Source organism: Chelonia mydas, chromosome 1 (genome assembly GCF_015237465.2).
Source record: "Chelonia mydas isolate rCheMyd1 chromosome 1, rCheMyd1.pri.v2, whole genome shotgun sequence".
NCBI lineage: Eukaryota > Metazoa > Chordata > Testudines > Cheloniidae > Chelonia > Chelonia mydas.
Genome location: NC_057849.1, coordinates 241,906,750 through 241,927,752, shown reverse-complemented (window position 1 = coordinate 241,927,752; position 21,003 = coordinate 241,906,750). Strand labels below are relative to the sequence as shown.

The 21,003-nt window shown below is 44.2% G+C and overlaps 1 protein-coding gene across 7 annotated transcripts in view; it reads right to left on the bottom strand.

Annotated features, from left to right (window-relative positions):
• The window catches only part of RESF1 (retroelement silencing factor 1), a 54,878-nt gene extending 34,974 nt beyond the window's left edge, over positions 1-19,904 (bottom strand). For 2 of the 7 annotated variants that reach the window (XM_043540917.1, XM_043540904.1), the window contains exon 1: positions 19,554-19,857. Coding sequence is in view for 1 of the 7 variants with exons in the window: in XM_043540923.1 (XP_043396858.1) it covers positions 3,745-3,893; positions 4,761-4,847; positions 13,964-14,078 (351 nt within the window). In the remaining 6 variants the exon portion in view is untranslated. Of the gene's footprint in view, positions 1-2,789; positions 3,894-4,760; positions 4,848-13,963; positions 14,756-19,553 lie in introns of those variants that run through there. The other 5 variants (XM_043540923.1, XM_043540898.1, XM_043540911.1 and 2 more) reach the window with 5 other exon arrangements.
• Between the last annotated feature and the right edge of the window lie 1,099 nt (positions 19,905-21,003).

The following is a 21,003-nucleotide window of genomic DNA, read 5'->3' as shown; positions in this document are numbered from 1 at the left end:
TGAATCCAGAACCAACTCTGAGACAACTGCACAATTCTCAACCATCACAGGCTGAAAGGCACCTTCTGTCTGCTCCACAGACAAAGAAGAGCCGAAGACACATTCTCCTTTACCAGACACACAGCTTGGAATCTCATTTCCCTTGTCCCAGCACACAGGGCTGTTCATAGACAACTGGTTGGAGACCAGGGTAGCTCCCTCCATAGGCAAGTCAATACCCCTGACAGACACAGGTACATTTCCTTCGCTGTCACAATTCTCCACACAGGTAACAGGTAAGGTACAGGGGGGACACTCATCTTCCACTATCCTTGCCTTCCCAAACTGCTGACTAGACAAGGCTATCAGCTCACAAGGCTGCCTAGGCTCATCCAAACTTTCCTTATCAGGCACATTGCCACTTCCCACAGATAAACTGCTGCTCTTCTCACTACTTCCAGCAAATCACAATTACCCTTTTCAGGTTCACTTTTACAAGCTATACTAGTCAACAATCCATCACCCATCAAAAATCTACCCTTTCCTTTCTCATTTAGGGTTTTAACCTGACCATCCACTTTAATCTGCTCCTGAGAAACATTTTCCTGACCAACGAGTTCTTTCTGTGCTTGATCTAATTCCAGATTCACTTCTGAGATATTAGACAGACATTCAGAAACTTCATTCACAGACAAACAACTCTTCTCCTCAGACAAACATTTGGAGAAACCCTCCCCAGGCAAATCATTGCCCATAACAGACACAGATTTAAGATCATTTCTTTCCTGTGACTGGCTACATGGACTGAACAAAACTTGAATATTTTCCCCCAATCAAAAGACCCTTAGGCAATAACTTCCTTACACCAGCTATAACTTCATGCTTAGTACCATTCCATTCAAGGTGGATTCTAGCTAAAGGCACACTTACAGTAAACTCACAGAGAACAACAACTTTCACACTCTGATTTGGTAAGTAGTCTTCCTCTTTGACTAGATCTGCTTTAACAAAAGTGATGTTAGAAGCCATAATTTGCCCTAAACAGCTTTTACCACTGACTTTTACACTCTGAATTTTTCATTACCATTCCCAGACATAGCATTGGCACAATTTATGGAGTCACCCTCTGCTGAACTCACAGTAACAGCATTTACATAAAAGGTGGCAGTGTTGGGTTACATTTGGTTACACCCAGACAACTGCTCAGAGTTATACAACACACCAACATTGTTATATACTGGACTTTCAAGAGGATACGATTTCTGCTGTTCTTCCATTGCTTTTTTGACTTGGAGCTGAAGTATTTCCACTTTTGCCTTAGCTTCTAGTTCCTGGAATCTAATTTCTGCCAGTCTTTGCTCATGTTCGAGTTGCAGTTTACCTGCTGCCTTTTGCATTCCAATTACTTTTGCAGCTTCTGTAGCATCAGGTAAGGGCTGTGCTCCTGCCTTCTGATCACTGGCCATTAACAGATTTCTCAGTTCTTGATTTGTAGCTTTCTTTCTAAAGCTTATCCCCTTTTCTGAACACAAATCTTCCAGGGCTTTTATGCCAAGGCCCTCATATGCTCTTCGCTCACCCATTGCAACTGCTTTTTAACCAACCAAACTCTCAATACCAAAATTCAAATTTGGATAGCGTGGAGTTCTAACCCAAAGTTTAATTGACCTAGTTCTGTGGATCCTTGCACGAGTACGCCACTGTAACGATGCTGGTTCTGGTGGGACCCAACAGAGTGCCAATTCAGGACAAATTGCTTAAAGCAGGACAGTTACAGCCCAAGGCTGGGGTTTCTATGCATACCAAGGCAAACCAAACAGAGAAGTCTTTGGTCTCACCCCACTGGCTAACCACAAGTCACAATTCCCTTAGACACTCCAGTTTCCCAGTATCTCCGCCAGTGCCACTCTTTATGGGGATGAATGGTTATGAAAACCAATACCCCAGTAAAAGAAAAAAAGGTTCTCTCGATCCCAAAAGGCCAAGCCCCAGACGCAGGTCAATATACAAATCAGATCTTACCAATCCTTTAGAATCTAAAATCTAAAGGTTTATTCATAAAAGGAAAAAGATATAGATGAGAGCTAGAATCGGTTAAATGGAATCAATTACATACAGTAATGGTAAAGTTCTTGGTTCAGGCTTGCAGCAGTGATAGAAACTGCAGGTTCAAATCAAGTCTCTAGAGTACATCAACAGCTGGGATGGGTCATCATTCCTTTGTTTAGAGCTTCCGTTTGTAGCAAAGTCCCTCCAGAGGTATGAAGTAGGATTGAAGACAAGATGGAGGAGCTGCAGCAGCTTTTTATATTCTTTCGCCATGTGGTCTTTCTTTCTTTGTTCCAAAGACAAGCATTCCATCACATGGCATGGAAAAAAATCTCAGAATTCTGTCCATAGGCATGTCCCTGCATACCTTGCTGAGTCACAAAGTGTGTCTGCCTTCTCTCAATGGGTCAGTTGTATAGCTGATGGTCCTTAATGGGCCATCAAGCAAGCTAGGCAGAGATGACACCAACTTGTCTGGGGTGTCGCCCAGAAGCATGGCATAAGTTTGAAATACAGACAATATAGAGCCAATACTTATATCTTTAAATACAAATTTGATACATACAAACAGATAGCATAATCATAACCAGCAAACCATAACCTCATCTTAGACACCTTATTTGACCCCCTTTATACAAGATTTGATGCCACTACAGGACCATGGTTGCAACAATGTTCTATATGGTCCCAGTTCAAGTCAATAATGTCACAACAGCTTTGAAATTTTACTACACAGAAGAAAAATGCAGCTTTTAACCATCTTAATTTAAATGAAACAAGCACAGAAACAGTCCCCTTACCTTGTCAATTTTTTTAAACTTTCCTTTTTTTTTAGTAGTTTATATTTAACACAGTTCTGTACTTGTTTTTACTGTCTCTGCTGTTGCCTGATTGCGTATTTCCAGTTCCAAATGAGATGTGTGGTTGACCAGTCAGTTCATAACTCTGGTGCTCGTAACTCTGAGGTTCTACTGTATTTTCATAATGTATCGCTTTTCTAATTTATTTCCACTGATCATGCAAGCTGACCAAGCCATTTACCTACAGTGACTTAAAGTAAGGACTTTCTGTTTTTTGCATAATAGCCCTTTGGCAATACATTCTGTACATCCATTGTACTGATAACTTCCTCTTATCTATAAAATATCCTCCAACTTGGATACGTTCTGTGGTCAAAACATCACTTTGGTCCTACGCCACAGCTGCAAGCATCAAGCAAGTTTACATAAGCACAAGTCAGTGAGGCAACACGCATGCCAAACAAAGACTAGGCCGAAACTAGCCAGCTTACACATAAGTAGCATCTTGGCCCCAACAAAGTGGCAAAGAGAATGTTACTCGCCTCATGCAGTAACTGAAGATCTCTGAGATGCGTCCCCCTGCGAGTGCTCCACTTGAGGTGTCAATGCGTCCTAGCACTGCTGATCGGAGATTTTCGGTAGCAGTGCCAGGTTGGGATGTGCGTGCACAGCAGCTGTCTGGCTGTGCCATTCGTGATTCCACCAGGGCTCATGCATCCCAATCCCCTCAGTTCCTTCTCTACTGTAGAGTCCTTACTGCAAACTCTGAAGTAGAGGTGAGGAAGGTGGGTAGTGGAGCACGCACAGGGACACACGTCTCTAAGAACCTCAGTTACTGCACAAGGTGAGTAACCTTCTCTTCTTCGAGTGCTGCCCCTGTAGATGCTCCACTTCAAGTGAATGTAGAGCAGTGCCCTCATGAGGATGGAAGGGACTTTGGAGTGGAGTTCGTAGCTGAGGCTGGTATACTGAGACCCAGTCGTGTGTCCAAGCTTGAACCGAAAGTGATTGCACAGTGGTTCGCAAATGTGTCTTTAGAGGCCCAGGTGCCCGTCCTGCAGATGCCTAGAATGGGAACATTGTACACAAATGCTATGGAGATAGCTAAAGCTCTTGTCGAATGGGCTCTGATGCCCAGAGGGGCTCCACTGTTGTGTAGTGAACAACATGTATGGATACAGCTGGATGTCCATTTGGATAATCTTTGTGTCGATATGGCAGAGCCCTTTGATTGTTCTGTGGTTGACACAGAGTCTAGGAGATTTATGGAAGGGCTTCGTTCTGTCTAGGTAAAAAGCTATGGCACAGTGCACATCCAATGTGTGCAGGATTGCCTCTTGAATGTTAGTGTGTAGTTTTGGGTGGAATGTAGGTAAATGGATTTGTTGGTTGAGATGGAATGATGAGAATATTTAGGGCATAAACTTAAGATGTGTTCTAAGGGTTGAAGAATATTGTATATGGTGAGTGAGCCATGAGAGCCCCTATTTCAGTAATTCTTTGTGCCTGTGTAATGGCGACCAGGAATGCCACTTTCATAGATAAGTGAAGTAATGAGCACGTGACTCAGGGTTAAAAGGGAGCTCTGGTTAAGACTTCTGAGAACCAGATTTAGGTTAACTGCAGGCATGGGTTCTCGGATGTCTGGGTATATATTCTGTATGCCCATTAGGAAACGCTTAGTAATCGGGTGGGCACATACCAACATCCCGTCTACCCGTTGATGGAATGCTGGGGTGGCCGCAAGGTGAACTCTAAGAGAGCTTGTAGCGAGCCCCGAGTTCTTCAGGGATAATAAATAATCCATGCTTAGCGTAAGTGGTGCCTGGCTTGCAGATATTTGTTTGTTTTGGCACCATAGGAAGAATCTTTTCCATTTTTGGAGATAGTGTGTGTGCTGTGTTTCTTGCTTTTTATTAACGCTTGTTTTACCTGTTCTGAGCAAGTTAGTTTGTCGGGGCAGAGCAATGCCTTCAGGTGAAGTCTCTCTGGGTCCGGGTGGAGGACTTGACCATCGTCCTGAGAGAGAAGATTCCATAGACGAGGGAGAGTGAATGGTTTGCAGATCACCAAGCATGTCAGGGCCATGCGGGTACTATGAATATTATTTTGGCTTTGTCCATTTGTATTTTGTGTATAACTCTGGAGATCAGAGGTATTGGTGGGAATGCGTATAGGAAAGGACCATTCCATTTGATGAGGAAAGCATCCCCAGGGATCATGCTCTTAGTCCTGCTTATGAGCAGGACTTTGGGCATTTCTTGTTTCTTAATTGCACTGTTAAGCAAGAGACTACCAACTGAAATGTATTAAATATTTTGGATGTTTTAATACATTTTCATATATCTTGTATTCTGTGTAACTGAAATCAAAGTGTATATTTTGATTACAAATAATTGCACTTTAAAAATGATAAACAGAAGAAATAGTATTTTTCAATTCACCTCATACAAGTACTGCAGTGCAATCTTTGTCCTGAAAGTGCAACTTACAAATATAGATTTTTTGTTACATACCTGCACTCAAAAACAAAACAATGTAAAACTTTAGAGGCTACAAGTTCACACAGTCCTACATCTTGTTCAACCAATCGCTAAGACAAACACTTTTGTTTACATTTACAGGAGATAATGCTGCCCTCTGCTTATTTGCAATGTCACCAGAAAGTGAGAACACGCATTTGCATGGCTCTTTTGTAGTCGGCATTGCAAGGTATTTACGTGCCAGATATAATAATTTTATTAAGATAATGTTGAAGTAAAAAGAAAACGGTACTGAGTTCAAGCATAGAAGTTTCTGGTTATCAGGAAATAAGGTACAGATTATCAAGTGGTGCGAAAATCGGTTTAGGAACGGGTGGCGTAAGGAATACATAATCTGCAATCTCCCCGATTGGGGGTAAAAGTTTAACCGGTCAAAGTACAGACATTGAGATATGGGGGTATGTTGTCCATGTAATGGCTATGTTCAGGTGTGGAGTATAATGAGTGGATACGATGATGGGGATGGATCTACCCTCACTTGGTGGGATTTAGTGTTCAGTGACTTTATGGTTCCAGTTCATATGGTCCACTGGAAAAAGTCTCTCAATCCCTCTCCAATAGTTGATGCACGATGTCGTACTGGCTCACACCTCCTGGTACTGTCGGTGGCCGGTGATGTGTTCAATGTAGATGTCCCTGGACCATCGGATGGTGTCGGAGACCATGAGGCGCCGCATGAGCTATACGTAGCGTCAACCAATCCCACAGGTTCGCAGCACACGCTCGTTGCAGGAGTCCCAAGTGCCCAGGGCTTCAACGATCAGGGCATCCATCTGCACCTCGTAGCCCTTCGCTCTCAGGGTGTCGGCCAGAGGGGCATATTTTTATGCCCCTTCATGATTTGGCCACCATTCCAGAGGACATGATTCCATGCTGGTGACGCTCGTTAAAAAAATAATGTGTTAAATTTCTGACTGAACTCATTGGGGGAGAATTGTATGTCCTCTGCTCTGTTTTACCCACATTCTACCATATATTTCACGTTATAGCAGTCTCCGATGATGACCCAGCATGTTTGTTTTAAGAACACTTTCACACCAAATTTGACAAAATGTAGAAAAGGTACCAATATGAGATTTCTAAAGATAGCTACAGCAATCAACCCAAGATTTAAGAATCTGAAGTGTCTTCCAAAATCTGAGAGGGACGAGATAGGGAGCATGCTTTCAGAAGTCTTAAAAGAGCAACACTCCAGTGCAGAAACTACAGAACCGGAACCACCAAAAAAGAAAAATCAACCTTCTGCTGGTGACATCTGACTCAGATAATGAAAATGAATATGTGTCGGTCCACACTGCTTTGGATGGTATTGAGCAGAACCCGTCATCAACATGGACGCATGTCCCCTGGAATGGTGGTTGAAGCATGAGCATCTGGCACGTAAATATCTTGCGACGCTGGCTACAACAGTGCCATGAGAACACCTGTTCTCACTTTCAGGTGACATTATAAACAAGAAGCGGGCAGCATTATCTCCTGGAAATGTAAACAAACTTGTTTGTCTGAGTGATTGGCTGAACAAGAAGTAGGACTGAGTGGACTTACAAACTCAAATTTTACATTCTTTTATTTTTGAATGAAGTATTTTTGTACATAATTGTATATTTGTAAGTTCAACTATCATGATAAAGACATTGCATTGCAGAACTTGTATTAAGGGAGTTGAAAAATACTATTTCTTTTGTCTTTTTACAGTGCAAACACTTGTAATCAAAAGTAAATATGAAGTGAGCACTCTACACTTTGTATTGTGTTGTAATTGAAATCAATATATTTAAAAATGTAGAAAACATTTAGAAATATTTAAATAGTATTCTATTGTTTAACAGCGAGATTAATCATGCGATTAATTGCAATTAATTTTTTTAATCACGTGGCACCTCTAGTTTATGTAGAACATACACATGACATTGTCCGTCAGGATCTTTATCATCTTGCCTCGTATGATAGGGAGGAAATGTAGGCACGCATTGCGGAACACGCATAAGTCGAGCAGGTTAATGTGTAAGAGTGTTTCCGTGGGGGACCACTTGCCTTGGGTTGTACGTTGGTTTAGGTAGACTCCCCATCCAATAGGTGAGACATCTGTTGTGATTTGTATGGATGGCAGATCCTGTTGAAACGGGATGCCTGAGCAAACGTTTATTGGTTTCTCCACCATCGTAGTGAATGTAGGACCTCTGGGGTCAGCATGAGTCTTTTGTGTAGGCTGTGCTTTCATGGAATATACACCGAGTTCAGCCATCCTTGAAAGCAGTGCATGTGTAGTCTGGCGTGTTTTACAACAAAAGTGGTGGCCGCCATAGATCCCAGGAGTTGTAGGCAGTTGCATGCAGACACCCATGTGCTGTCTGATATCACCGATATGAAGGAGGTCAGCACTGTGAATTGGGGCATTGGAAGCCCTAAGGTGTGAAAGAGAGAGATTATTTGTCGAGCGGTGTGTAAGGGTTCCGTCCTGGTAGGATCTTTTAGTAGGCAATTGTCTAAGTATGGGAATATCAGTATTCCCTGTCTGCGCAGATGAGCAGCTACCACCGCTAGGGTTTTGGTAAAGACTCATGGAGTCACTGACAGTCCAAATGGCAGTACTCTGTATTGGAAGTGATCTTGTCCCACTGTGAATCGTAGGAATCATCTGTGAGCAGGACAGATAGTAATGTGAAAGTAAGTATCGTTGTAGGTCAAGGGCTGAGAACCAGTCTCCCTCTTCCAGCACTGGGATGACTGAGTTAACTGTGACTGTTTTGAATCTGTGGTTGCGGACAAATTTGTTGAGTTTTCTGAGATCTAGTATGGGTCTCTAACCTCTGTTTTTCTTCTGAGTCAGGAAATAGTGGGAGTAAAACTCTTTCCCTCTGTGTTGTGTTAGAACTTGTTCCATGGCCCCTAATTGTAGAAGGTGGTCTACCTCTTCTCTCAAAAGGTGCTTCTGAGAAGCGTCCCTGAAGATGGACAGGGAAGGGGGGTAGGTAAAAGGGATGGCATAACCCATTTGAATGATCTCCAAAACCCAGTGGTCCATGGTGATAGTGGCCCACATATCGTAGAATGGTCGGAGTCATAACCAAAAACTTGGGTTACTGGTTCTATTGACGCTGGTGGTCAGGGGAAGTCAGTCAGACCCTCGAACAACGCTTCAAAATTGCATCGTTTGAAGGTGCTTGGGACATCGCAGCCTGGGATTGGATAGGGTGACGTCTCTATGGTCTGTGCCTTTGGTTATCAAAAGACCTCTGTTGTCGCTCTCTGGTTGTGTCTCTATTGCGCTGGTGAGGTTGCTATCTCCTACATCTGTTGTGGGGGTGGGGTATAGATGCCCAGGGTTCGGAGCCTCGTTCAACAGTCCTTCATTGAGTGTAGGACTTCATCTGTTTTTGCTGAGAATAGTTTTTCCCTATCAAAGGAGATCCTCAACTTTAGTCTGGAGGTCCTTTGGAATTCCAGAGGATTGTAGCCAGGAAGCCCTCCTCATGACTACTGCTGTAGCTGTTGTGCAAACAGCTATGTCCACGACGTAAAGGGACGCTTGTAAAGTTGTCCTTGACACAAGTTGACCGTCAGTTATGGTGGATTGGAATTGCTCCCTTCTGTCTTCTGGGATGTCTGCCACAAATTTGTTGAGTTTTTGGTAATTATCATGGTCGTATTTCGCTAGTACTGCTCTGTAGTTGGCCATGCGAAACTGAAGTGTTGCCGATGAGTAGATTTTTTGGCCAAACAAATCGAATCTCCAAGTCTTTGTCACGTGGAGTGGCTTTATAATGGGGTTGTTTCCCTCATTGGTTCGCCGCCTCCACCATCAAGGAGTTTGGCTGAGGGTGTGAAAATAGGAAGTCCATACCCTTGCTGGGCACATAATTTCTATCCACCCTTTTGCATGTCGGAGGTATGGTTGCTGGTGTTTGCTACAATAATTGTGTTTCCATCAGTGTGCTATTAATAGGTAGTGCAATCTTAGTTGAGGATGCTGAGTGTAGGATTTTGAGGAGCTGATGTTGGTTTTCAGTCACCTCTTCCAGCTGGATGTTCTGGCTTTGTGCCACCCATTTTGAGTAACTCTTGAATTGTTTTGAGTCATCTGCAATGGTGGGTGGGGGGGTGGCATGACTGCCTAATCCAGAGATGAAAATGAGTTGTGAGTTGGTGATTGTTCTTGGTTATTCGAATCATCCAATTCCTCTACAGAATCCTCATGCATCTCTGTGCTCAGTAGACTGCCCATGGTTCCCACTGTGCCCATTGCATTGAGAATGGCATGGGGGGGGGGCACATCCACAGGTTAGTCAGCCATGGGGGCATGTTCCTGTGTAGACGTTCCCTGCCTGAGGAAGAGGAATGTCCAGAGTAGAAGTCTGCCTCATCAACATCAGCTTCCTCGTCACTGGAGAATCTGGAGGCATTTGGTGAGTGCGGCTGTACCGGTGCCATTGGCAACGGAGAACTGTTGGTTCTGAGTATTGGTGATCCCGGTGTGGATGAAATTCTGATATCGGCTGAGGGAGCACAATTCCATGCTCTTATGTATAGAAGCCTGGGAGATCGATCCTGTCCGCTTGTGCATAGCCTTGACCAGTGCCAACTTAGTGCAGTCAGGTATCGGCTCCGTAGTGTGCGGCACCGCTGGAGGTGGCATAGCCAGCTGAGGCGCTGTCAGCACCATGTCCTTCCTCGGAGGTTGACTTATGCCTGCAATCCTTATCTCTGTCAGCGGAGGTCCCGGTACGGATGGTGCTGGAGGCACCCGGAGCATCAAACACGTTCACCCTGCTGGTCGTCGGCACCGCAGTTAGTGATCTTGGTAGAGATTGTTTTCTCTTCAATGGTTCTCCATGAGCAGGAGATGTCTCCCTGTTCTTCAACTTTCTGGAGGAGAGGGTACTCGATCTGTCCAGGGAGGAGGCACCTGGAGAATCACCTGATGGGGTTGTTCCCGAAGCAAACAGTGGTATGAGGGATTTATCCATAAGAATAATTTTGACTAAGAGATCCCTGTCCCTCCTCATTCTGGCTTTAAGATTGCTACAATGGGATCATTTCTGGGGAATGTGCTCCTCCCCTAAGCAGTGGACACACTGTGAGTGTCCATCGGAGACAGACATCACGTCCTTACAAGAAGCACATCTTTTAAACCCAGGAGAGCCTGACATTTTCAGAATCCAACTTCAATTGTGGAACTAAAAGAAACAGAGGGGTAACTCCCTTAGGGAGGGATTGTTTTTTTTAAAAGGGGAATTTAACTGATTAAAAACAGTAACCTAGATCAACAATGAACTAACTATTGAGGATTAAACTTAAGTATTTCTAACTGTTTCCTAGATGATTTTGTGACACTGCCATTGGAGCTCTGTCTGCAGCAGAGGATGGCTGAGAAGAAACTGAGGGGGTTGGGCGAGCGCTGGTTGAATCGCCAACAGCACCGCAAGACAGCTACTGCGCACACGCATCCCAACAAGGCACTGCTACTGAAAATCTCCGATCAGCAGTGCCAGGATGCACCGACACTTGAAGTGGAGCACCCACAGGGACAGCACTCGAAGAAAAATACAAATTTCTTCTATAAACCCAGTGAACAGATGAATTAGAGACTGTTCTGATCTCAGTCACTGTTTTGTTTTTCCCCTTTTCTGTTTAACCATATTTGATATGCAATATTCTTTGGATTCTGGAAAGAGCTTTTCTCTAAAGATACCAAAAGTAGTGAACTGAGATTTGAATTGCTGAGTTGGCCAGGCTATAAAAATTCTGTCAACTGATTTTATTAAAAAAACATTGTAGGTACAGTATCCATGTCAGGTCCACTTCAATAACGAATATACAGATACAATGCATGAACAGGATGGATTAACAGGTTCAGCTAAATATTTGAGTTATAATATAATCTTTGCTCAACAAAACATTACTAATTATTATTTGTATTATCATAGCACCTAGAAGCCCTAGTCATGGACCAGAACCCCTCTCTTTCCAGCGCTGTACAAACATCACAACAAGACAGTCCCTATTCCAAAGAGCTTACAGTTTAAGGGATTGTCTTCACTGCAACAGTTAGCCTAGCTCAAGCGTGAGCAACCACACTTCAAAACACTGGAGCTACACAGAGTGATTTGGTTAGCAGCATACATTGACTGGATTAACAGCTGAAGAGTTGTCCAAACTTGAGTTGTTGCATTCTCTCTGCGATAGTAGCTCAAGCATCAACATCACTTGAGCTTTATTAGTAAATATTAATGTTATGATTCTTTTGTACACTTCTTCTAGCATTTGCAGTGCTTGCCAAGCCACCCAACAGCAGTTTCATCAGCAGAATGAAGGGCCCCAAGCCTACCATGAAGTCTAGTTAGTTGACATTCGTTGACAACATGAGCTATTGACTGACGGCAGCGACATTGACAACGTGGGCCATCGTGCAGACCCAAGCGTAGAGGCTGGCTGCGCGTATTCCTTGGCCAGTTTGGAACCTGTTCAGCAGAGTCCAAAGCTGACATGGAAGGTCAAATACCAGTGGTCAAATGGTTGGATCACCGACAAGCAAAAATATTTCAAACATCTTTAGCTAACCACTCATTGTGCCATAGGGTAGCTGCTGACAGCTTCCGATCTGGCAGTTGAGACCATAGTGGATGCCTCGACATAAATTGTGCTTTGGGGTGACTGAAGATGTCCATATACAGTGGGAGATCAGGACTGGAACATAGCTTTTCCACCAGTCCACCTGTAGACTCTCCATGATGAACGTGTGGAGGAGCTACGTTGCTCAGAACTGGTAGCCATGAATAGGAGTGGGGCGCAGGATGCCTGTGATGATGCACATGGTCAAGTTCAATTCAATGTCGACCAATTTACTGTGAGGTGAATGACACCACACAGGGGCACAGTATTCCACTGAGGAACAGCGCCAAAGCCAATGTGCAAAGCGTACACTAAACTGTCATGATTCTTGGTCAAAGAACAGAATCCTTATTGTGCAGCACTTTGTTTTAGACTGAGCTAGTGTGTGACTAGTGGTTAGGAATGTGCGTACTCTATAGTGCGTACTCTATATACTCTTTACCTTAATCTTGCTGATTTAATCCAGATGCCCAAAAAGGGACCCTTAGCAAAGTAACATAGGATGTCCGTTACTACAAATGAGTGACGTAATGAACAAAGCATGTGACTGATATGGAGTTATGATCAAACTATGTTCAGTGATGGTTAAGAGATCTTATTTATGAAGTAATCACCCACTGACAAATTTTTTAACTTACAAAAACTTGCTTGCTACTACAGTTGCACTTAATAATAATAATGACTGTGTTAAAAATCCCTGAAGCTTATCAATCATGTAAACTGTATTGAGAATCATTTTAAGGGTCATTTCTAATGCATAAATTTGGACATATAGAAATGACACTTAGACAAGCAATGCTGGCTTTAGCCTAGTTTGCTTAACATGAGGGCAATGTTGCCTTAGTGACCTTGTTATTAAGCAAACCTGCTTACAGTTGTAGCTGTAGGTAATGATGTCCTATACATCACTATAAGCACCACTTCTTTAATTCCTTATTTTGCAGGGTGGATTGATTAAATCAAAGCAATATTTAAATGCCTCAACTGAAATTAATTTTAATCAACTTTTCCATTTGTATTTCAGTTATTTTCTACAGGTACATTCTCACTGGTTGATATAACCATTAAAACATGATGACTTACAACTACATAGAATCTTTACACTAGATTTGGTACATCTTTTTTTTATATCTAGGAGGGTACACCGTAGCTATACACATGTATTTAAACTAGGACTGTCAAGCAATTAAAAAAATTAATCACGATTAATCGCACTGTTAAACAACAAGAGAATACCATTTATTTAAATATTTCTGAATGTTTTCTACATTTTCAAATATATTGATTTCAATTACAACACAGAATACAAAGTGTACAGTGCCATGCAAATGTAAAAAAACTGCCTGGCAGCCTGCCAGCGGATTACCCTGATGGGCTGCATGCGGGGCATGTGCCGCAGGTTGCCCACCACTGATTTAGACCATCCCTGACAGATGTTTGTCTAACCTGCTCTTAAAAATCTCCAATGATAGACATTCCACAGCCTCTCCTATATATACTAGTTTAGAATTTTAAAAAAATTTAAAACCTTTTTTCCCCCAGGAAGTGTTACCCAAAAACAGGTTTTGGGAGCCCCTAGAATAGCCTACCTATTGCTCTCTTAATCTGTCCTTCCTAAAGTACAGGTTTCCAGGTTAGTTAAGGAAACGCTTGAAGGACAGAGATACAGCCTTCCAAAAAATGATTGACAGGCAATATTCCTTCCAAAACAAGGCACCTTTTTATTAATGCAACTAATAATTTCTAATACAGTAATAACCTAAAAACCTAAATAAAATACAAACCCCTTATTCTAAGCTAAAAAGCATTTTAAACCGCAGTAACGTATACAGTTCAAATGATTTTAAGTGAGTGTGCTCTTTAACAGATGGCAAGTCTGTTACAGATCGCTGACACATATACATCTTTATTAACCTACACACACACTATAATACTTTATGCTATACTACGCTACACTATAATTATCACAAGCAAGCTTACTGTCCGTTGATTTCTGCTGCAGCCACTTGGTTGCCGTCAGCTTCAGGAAGCTATCAGCTTGGCTCTGCTCCATCCCAATCGCTTCAACTCCTCTGGAAGCTCCTGTCCTCTCCATCCCAATCTTCTCCCTACTGCTCTTGCTGCTCCTGAGTGTCTACTTTTATACTGTCCTGTCAGCTATCAGTTCCTCACTGCACATGGTCACTGACAGCTGTTTACTTCAAAGTTATGACCTGCTGAACTTTCACTCACTTGGCTTTCTGCCAATGCATTTTGGCTTTCTGCCAATTTTATGCTGTTTACTTAGTTTGAAGTTCAAGCAATCAATCAAGTGTCAAGCTCAGAAAATATCTTGTGACCTGTGGTGACCCATCTTTTTTTTTTTAAACTACTTTAACCTACCTTCTGCCCTTGACCTATTTTCAGTGACCATGTGACTTGCAGCATCCAATGGTATGTGACATGCAACTTCTAACAGAAGAGTGACTTTTGCTTATTCCAAATGGAAGCTAGGGACACGAAATGGAGTCTGAGGAATTTCTCCAATACCAGAATGGCTTTACTGAAGTTTTCTCTCTCATGTTTTAACCTTATTTAACTTAGCTAATCAATAAGCTAATGACAGCAGTAACTATTTAATCACTACTTATACTCCTGGGGGAATTCTGCACCAAAAAATTAAAAATCTGGAACAGGTTTCAGGGGGAGGGGGAGGGAGAGACACTGTTAGGGAGCTTCCCCCATGCAGACCCTGGCTGACCCCTAGCCTCTCCCAATCAGTCAGGCACGTGTCCTTCCACCCCCACTCAAGACACCCCCTCCCCCCATCCCCATGTGGCCCTGCACCCCCTCCCTCTTTCCCCATGTGTCTCCGTGCCCCCACTTAGCCCACTCCCCCATCCCTATGTGGCCCTGCCCCTCTGCCCATGTGCCCCTGCACCTCCTTCCCCCCGTGCCTCCATTCCCATTCAGTCCCTGCCCCAGTCCGTCCTCCCCCATTAGCCCTTATGAGCCCCTGTGACTCCCCAGCAGCCCCACACTGTCCGTCTCCCCAGCCCCTGCCTCTTGACCTGGCCCTACAGGTGCTGTGAAGAAGGCTCTGCAGGCTCTCTCTCTTCCCTAGCTGGCTGGCAGCAGCTGCTGTGTTCTATCACCCTCTGGTGGACAAAAGATGGAACTGCAGCAACTTTTCAGCAGAAGCTTTTTCTGTGCAAAAAATTAAAAATATGTGCAGCTCATTAATTATGCGCACGTGCAATGGCGCAGAATTTCCCAAGGAGTATACTGAGACCATCTGTGGCCATAATTATCTCTTAATGACTTAATGACTTGGATATTAATCAAGTCATTATTCAATGGCTTGCTGTTACATTGATTATAGAACACATCTGTTATAATAAATGTGCCCTGCCCATCTGGTCAATTACATTGCCCATTTATGACAACCACCAACTTTTGATAATTAGTCCTTTCTCCGCCTCTGGACTATGTCAGCAAGGTCAGGATAAGGCGAGTGGATATTACAGTACAGTCCTACTAATGATAACAGATGTTAGTCTCACAGTAGCTCAATTTAAAATAAAGCACTATTTTAGACACACTGTGAAGGAAAAATCTAGTAGGCCCAAACTAATAGGCCTAAAACTTTGGTCAAGCTAACTGTAGATATAAAGCATAAGAAGAGAGTGAGGAAAATTCCACTGAGGGGCAAATTGCAAAAGCACAGCTTAAGAAATGTAACCATAACCACTAGAAGTTAGAAAAAAGTTAACCACAAAGGGAACACCTGTCAATAACAGGAAAAGCTTAAAGAAAAGGAGTACTTGTGGCACCTTAGAGACTAACCAATTTATTTGAGCATAAGCTTTCGTGAGCTACAGCTCACTTCATCGGATGCAACAAAAAGCTTGTTTTTTGCTAAACTCCAAGTAAGGCAAAGCTACTGTTGAAGCTTGCACTATATGCCAAATAAGGAAAATGCTGCTGAAGGAAGTGGGTTTGGCAAACTGTGGTTTTCAGCAATATAAGCTCCTGTATTTCTGTTTACGCCAGAGCAGCTCCGGCTGACTGTCCCTGTATGCGCATGCTTGAATAAAGCTGGCCTCAGGCTTGTTCTGAACCAAACACAGCGCGTGGTTAATTTTCCACCACAACACTTCGGCCAACACAGCAAGAATTCTGGAATTTTTGGCCAAAGAATCGTGATCTTAATACACGTAAGCAATCATAAAAGATTAATATTTACTAGCACTGGTTTACATAATTGGTAAGCTGAAGACACCTGTTTCAGAGATAAGGTCAGCAGAAACCATTGTGGTCATCTAGTCTGACCTCCTGTATAATGTAGGCCAAGAATGTCCTCAAAACAATTCCTAGGTTATATCTTTTAATAAGAAGATCCAAACTTAATCTAAAAATTGTGAGTCATGGAGAATCCACCACAACCCTTGGTAAACTGTTCCAATGATTAGTTACTCTCACCATTAAAAATTTACCCCTTATTTCAAGTCTAATTTGTCTAGCTTCAACTTCCAGCCATTGAATCATGTTATATCTGCCTCTACTAGACTGAAGATCCCATTATTAAACATTTGTTCCCCCTGTAGATTCATATAGACTGTAATCAAGTCACCCCATAACTTTCTCTTGGTTAAGAAGAATCAACAGCTATTAGCCAAGAGAGTCAGGGATACAACCCCAACCTTGAGGTGGTCCGAAATCTCTGACTGCCAGAAGCCAGGAGGTGAAAAACTGGGGAAGATCATTCCAACTGCCCTGTTCTGCACACTCTCCCTGAAGCTCTGGTATTGGCCACTGATAGAGAGAGGATACTAGGCTAGATCAACCATTGGCCTGACCCAGGTTCTTAGAGTCTATCACTATCAGGCATGCTTCCTAATTCTTTTATTATTCTGAGTGCTCTTCTCTGAACCCTCTTCAATTTATCAATATCCTTCTTGATAAAATAATGTATTGTTCAACCATAAAAGATATCTGTAGCCATATCATTATGACAAAACATCTGTCAGAGTGCTTCCTGATAAACTAAATGCATTTCTCAAAAGATCATTACTTCATCAATTACAGAAAACAGCTACCCCCTTCCCTCAATCACAAGTAGCCCATTTCTGGCCATCTGGACACATTTCCTAATAGTCACTGGGTCAGAGGACACACAATCTATCACTAACAATATGCTATGGTCAAGCAAAATTCAGCTTATTGATAACACAATAGGGCAGATAAAGTTAAGCTTAAATACAAAGAATTATAAACACAAGGCATCGTGGGACTCTGGCTCACCTACAAGAATCAAAGCGTAGTCATAAGTTACTATGGTGAGGTTATTTTTTTTAAAGTCATCCTGTGAGGCTAGCTAGAGTAAGGAAGCCTGTTATTAGCTCAATGGTCAAAGAAACAAAGGTTGAGAGGGCAGTACAACTTGGTTCTTAAGACTCACAATCTTCAGCATTCCAATAGCTTTCTGAGCACAGACCAAGCCTCCTCAGCGTTTATTTGTAGAGAGAACCTTCCATTGGCATGAGAGTGAGTTTATGGAGCAATTTTTAGTGATTCTGTTCTTGTATTTCCTTTTTCCGCTACATGCTTTGGCCTTGGAAATAGCATAAACTATGTTTTCAGTGCACTTCAGAGAATTCCAGTTCATCACATCTGTGATGCTAACAACTTATATCCCTTATGATGAAAGTTCTCTTCTTCTTTAGCTCTACAGATGGGTTTGGTAGTTCAGTCACACCACTCAGCTTCTGGGTGTCGCTTCTAGCCAAGCCAGAGTTTTATATCCTCACAGGTTTCAGAGTAAAAGCTGTGTTAGTCTGTATTCGCAAAAAGAAAAGGAGTACTTGTGGCACCTTAGAGACTAACCAATTTATTTGAGCATGAGCTTTCGTGAGCTACAGCTCACTTCATCGGATGCAAAGCTCATGCTCAAATAAACTGGCTAGTCTCTAAGGTGCCACAAGTACTCCTTTTCTATATCCTCACAAAATAACCTTAAATGTGCATTAACGGTTCCAGGCTGAATCATAAATGCAAGTCCTGAATGGACACACCATGGTATTGAGGGATATATGGAGATCAGCATGTCACAAAAACGGATGACTGGGGGATTTTTACTTACATTGCCGAAGTTACCATGTTGAATTGAACATGAAAACATCTTTGGAAACTATATTTTCCTTTGTGTTCAAAAGAATTCTAATCTGCACTAGTCTATAATGGTTCTTATGTCAGGGTCACCACCTTTATATCTGAGCACAGTCTGACCAGAACAGGAATCTGAAGGATCTGCCCCCTTCCAGGTGAGTGCCCTGGGCTATGGCAGGTCTTTCTAGTGTCTCTGGTTGAAGCTGTTCAAATGTGTATAAAACAGTTGAAGGAGTGTTAGAAGAGTAAAACTGAAGTGATATCTCCAAGACAAAACATGGAACTCAAGTTTTAGAAATAGTGGAAATCTCAACACCATCTATTCTAAAGATACTATGCCCACTAAATAGAAAACTTTTAATTGTGTATGTGAAATTATCAAACAAAACGGTTAGTGAACTGAATTACTTTGTAGTCATGCTAACCTTTATTGTGGAATCCAACTAGTAGTTCAGTTGTCCTAACCTGTTCTTTTTATATGCAGAATAGGTCAAAAGCAAGATGCAAGTTGTGTTGCTGTTTGCCAAATATGAACTGGGTGCTAGGCAGTTAATGCAGATGTCTCTGTGGGCTACTGACATCTGAATGCTGTGTACAAAACCACTGAATCATTCCATTTACACTATCTGAACTAGTACCATCCAAATAGATATGCATTAAGTTCTGTGTAAACTCCGAACAGGTTTGAATAACAGGAACACCAAAGTGTCATTATTTCCTTAGTACATGGACAATAAACTGTGCGTGTGTATTTTGAGTTACAACTGATCACTGCGTTTCCCTACACATACCCCCTGAAAACCGTAATGAATAACTGCGGAGCATCGCGCACCCAGGAGGCTAACCTCTGGGAAATTTATATCCTTTGTGCGATCCCAGGGAGCCCGTTTGAGTACCAGCAACGCAACACGGCCTGGAGCAGGCATTAACCTGGGGACACGCCTGGGCCCCAGGCTCTTTCCCTCGGCACCGGCTACAAGGAAAGCCGGGAGGCGCCGCTCCCTTCCGAGGAGCGGAGACAAAGCCCCCAGCCCAGCCGCTGAGAACCAGCCCCCGTTCGGATCGGCGGCTCACAGGAAGCCACGAGGCCGGCGGCAAACACTCCCGGCTGCGAAGCGTTGGGCGGAGGCAGCTCCCCGCCCCCGGCTCCCTGGGGCCGCTCACCCTTCCCCCCACTAGGGGGGCCCCTGGAGCCGCAGACAGCGGCGCAGGCTGATGACCCGCAGCTCCCACCCCTCTCGGAGGAGCAGCGACGCCCCCCCCCTCCACCCACCCCACCGGGGCAGCGAGGCTGTTACGCCCCCCTCCGTTCAGCGAGCCGGGGCTGCGGGGGGGGGGGGGGGGTTCCTCTGGCCCAAGTGCCCCGGAGCCCGGCCGCCGCCGCCACCTCTCCCGCGCGCTCCCCAGCCGGCCGCGCAGGTACCTGAGCATGTAGCGGGCTCGGGGAGGCGGGCGGGACTGACGGTCCCCGTGAAGCGCAGCCGGCGGCGGGAGCTGGAAGGAGGCGCGGCCAATGGAGTTGTTGGGCCGGAGGGGGGCGCGGGAACCGTTCTTGGTCCCCAGAGAGCGCGAGACGCTGCCCGAGCGCCGCGTTCCAAGCGGGTCCCGGACTGACCCGCAAACTGCCCGCCCCCGCCCCGTCCGCCTGGACCCGCCCCCAGGAGCGCGAGACGCGGCCTCGGCTCTGCTCGCGCGCCGCCTTCCAACCGGCTCCCGGTCTGACTCGCAAACTGGCCGGACCCGCCCCGTCCGCCTGGACCCGCCCCCAGGAGCGCTGGCCCCAGAGGAGCCGGCGGCGGCAGGAAAACTGTGTCTCGCGCGGTCCTAGCGTCCTTCGCATGCCAACCGCCCCCACCCGCACCTTGCGAGCAGAGCCCAGCGGCAGGCACCCGCGCGCTGCTTCCCCCAAGCCGAGCGAGGTGGGGAGGGGCTGCCGTCTGGCCCCAAGGCTGCCCTGCGGCCGCTCCGAGTCCCGCAGCCGCGGTGGGGGGGAGCTGCTGAGCCAAAGTTTATGGCGGGGGAGGGGGTTGGGTTGCAAGCAGTGAAGAGGCTTTTGCAAGGAATTGGAAACTGTTCAGCAAAGAGGGGCCCCCCGCTGATGCAACTGGGCCAGCTGATCACTGAAAACAAAAATGTGAAATAAAAATATTGGGGTGGGGGCATTTCTCTTTCTTTCCCCTCCCTCTTTCCCTCCTCCCCCATTGGAATAAGCCCAGCAAACACTAGGGGTCGGTTTGGTGAAAATTCATAAATTTGCAAATAAAACAAAACCCCCTGTTATTGTCGTTATTGATTGACTGATTGATTGCAGAAAACAAATAACAAGGGGAAGGGACCTCAGCTACACACTGGGCTGCAAAGGCACTTAGTCCAGAATCAGAGTGGCCTGGCCACGCTGAGAGTTACACCAGTGTTGATGATAATGGAACCAGAGTCCCAGAATGCTTTGGCCTTTCCTAGGGGGAAAATACTGTCTGAAAAAGCAATGTTACAATGACAATTTCCATATAAGGAATTAAATTATGCTAAAAGACTGCAAAATCAGTTCTCACTAGCAGATGCATAAAAAGTGTACTTTGCTTTATTTCTGTAACTACAAACATAATTGAATATGGTGTTTGTGTAACTACTATAAGACAGTAGCTAGTACTAAATAAGTGAAATATATGTAAAGTGCTTTGTATGTATGCTAAATTGTATCACTTTGGAGTGCATTGAAGATGAATACTTTTAATCTCCCTACATGCAGAAAGCTTAGCAGAACCTGTCAAACTATTGTGCCAGCTGCAGAGCCATACCAGGAAAGACAGGAGAAGATGAATGATTTTGTTGATCCTTAACCAACACTCCTTCTGTACTAAGCTACGGCTAGT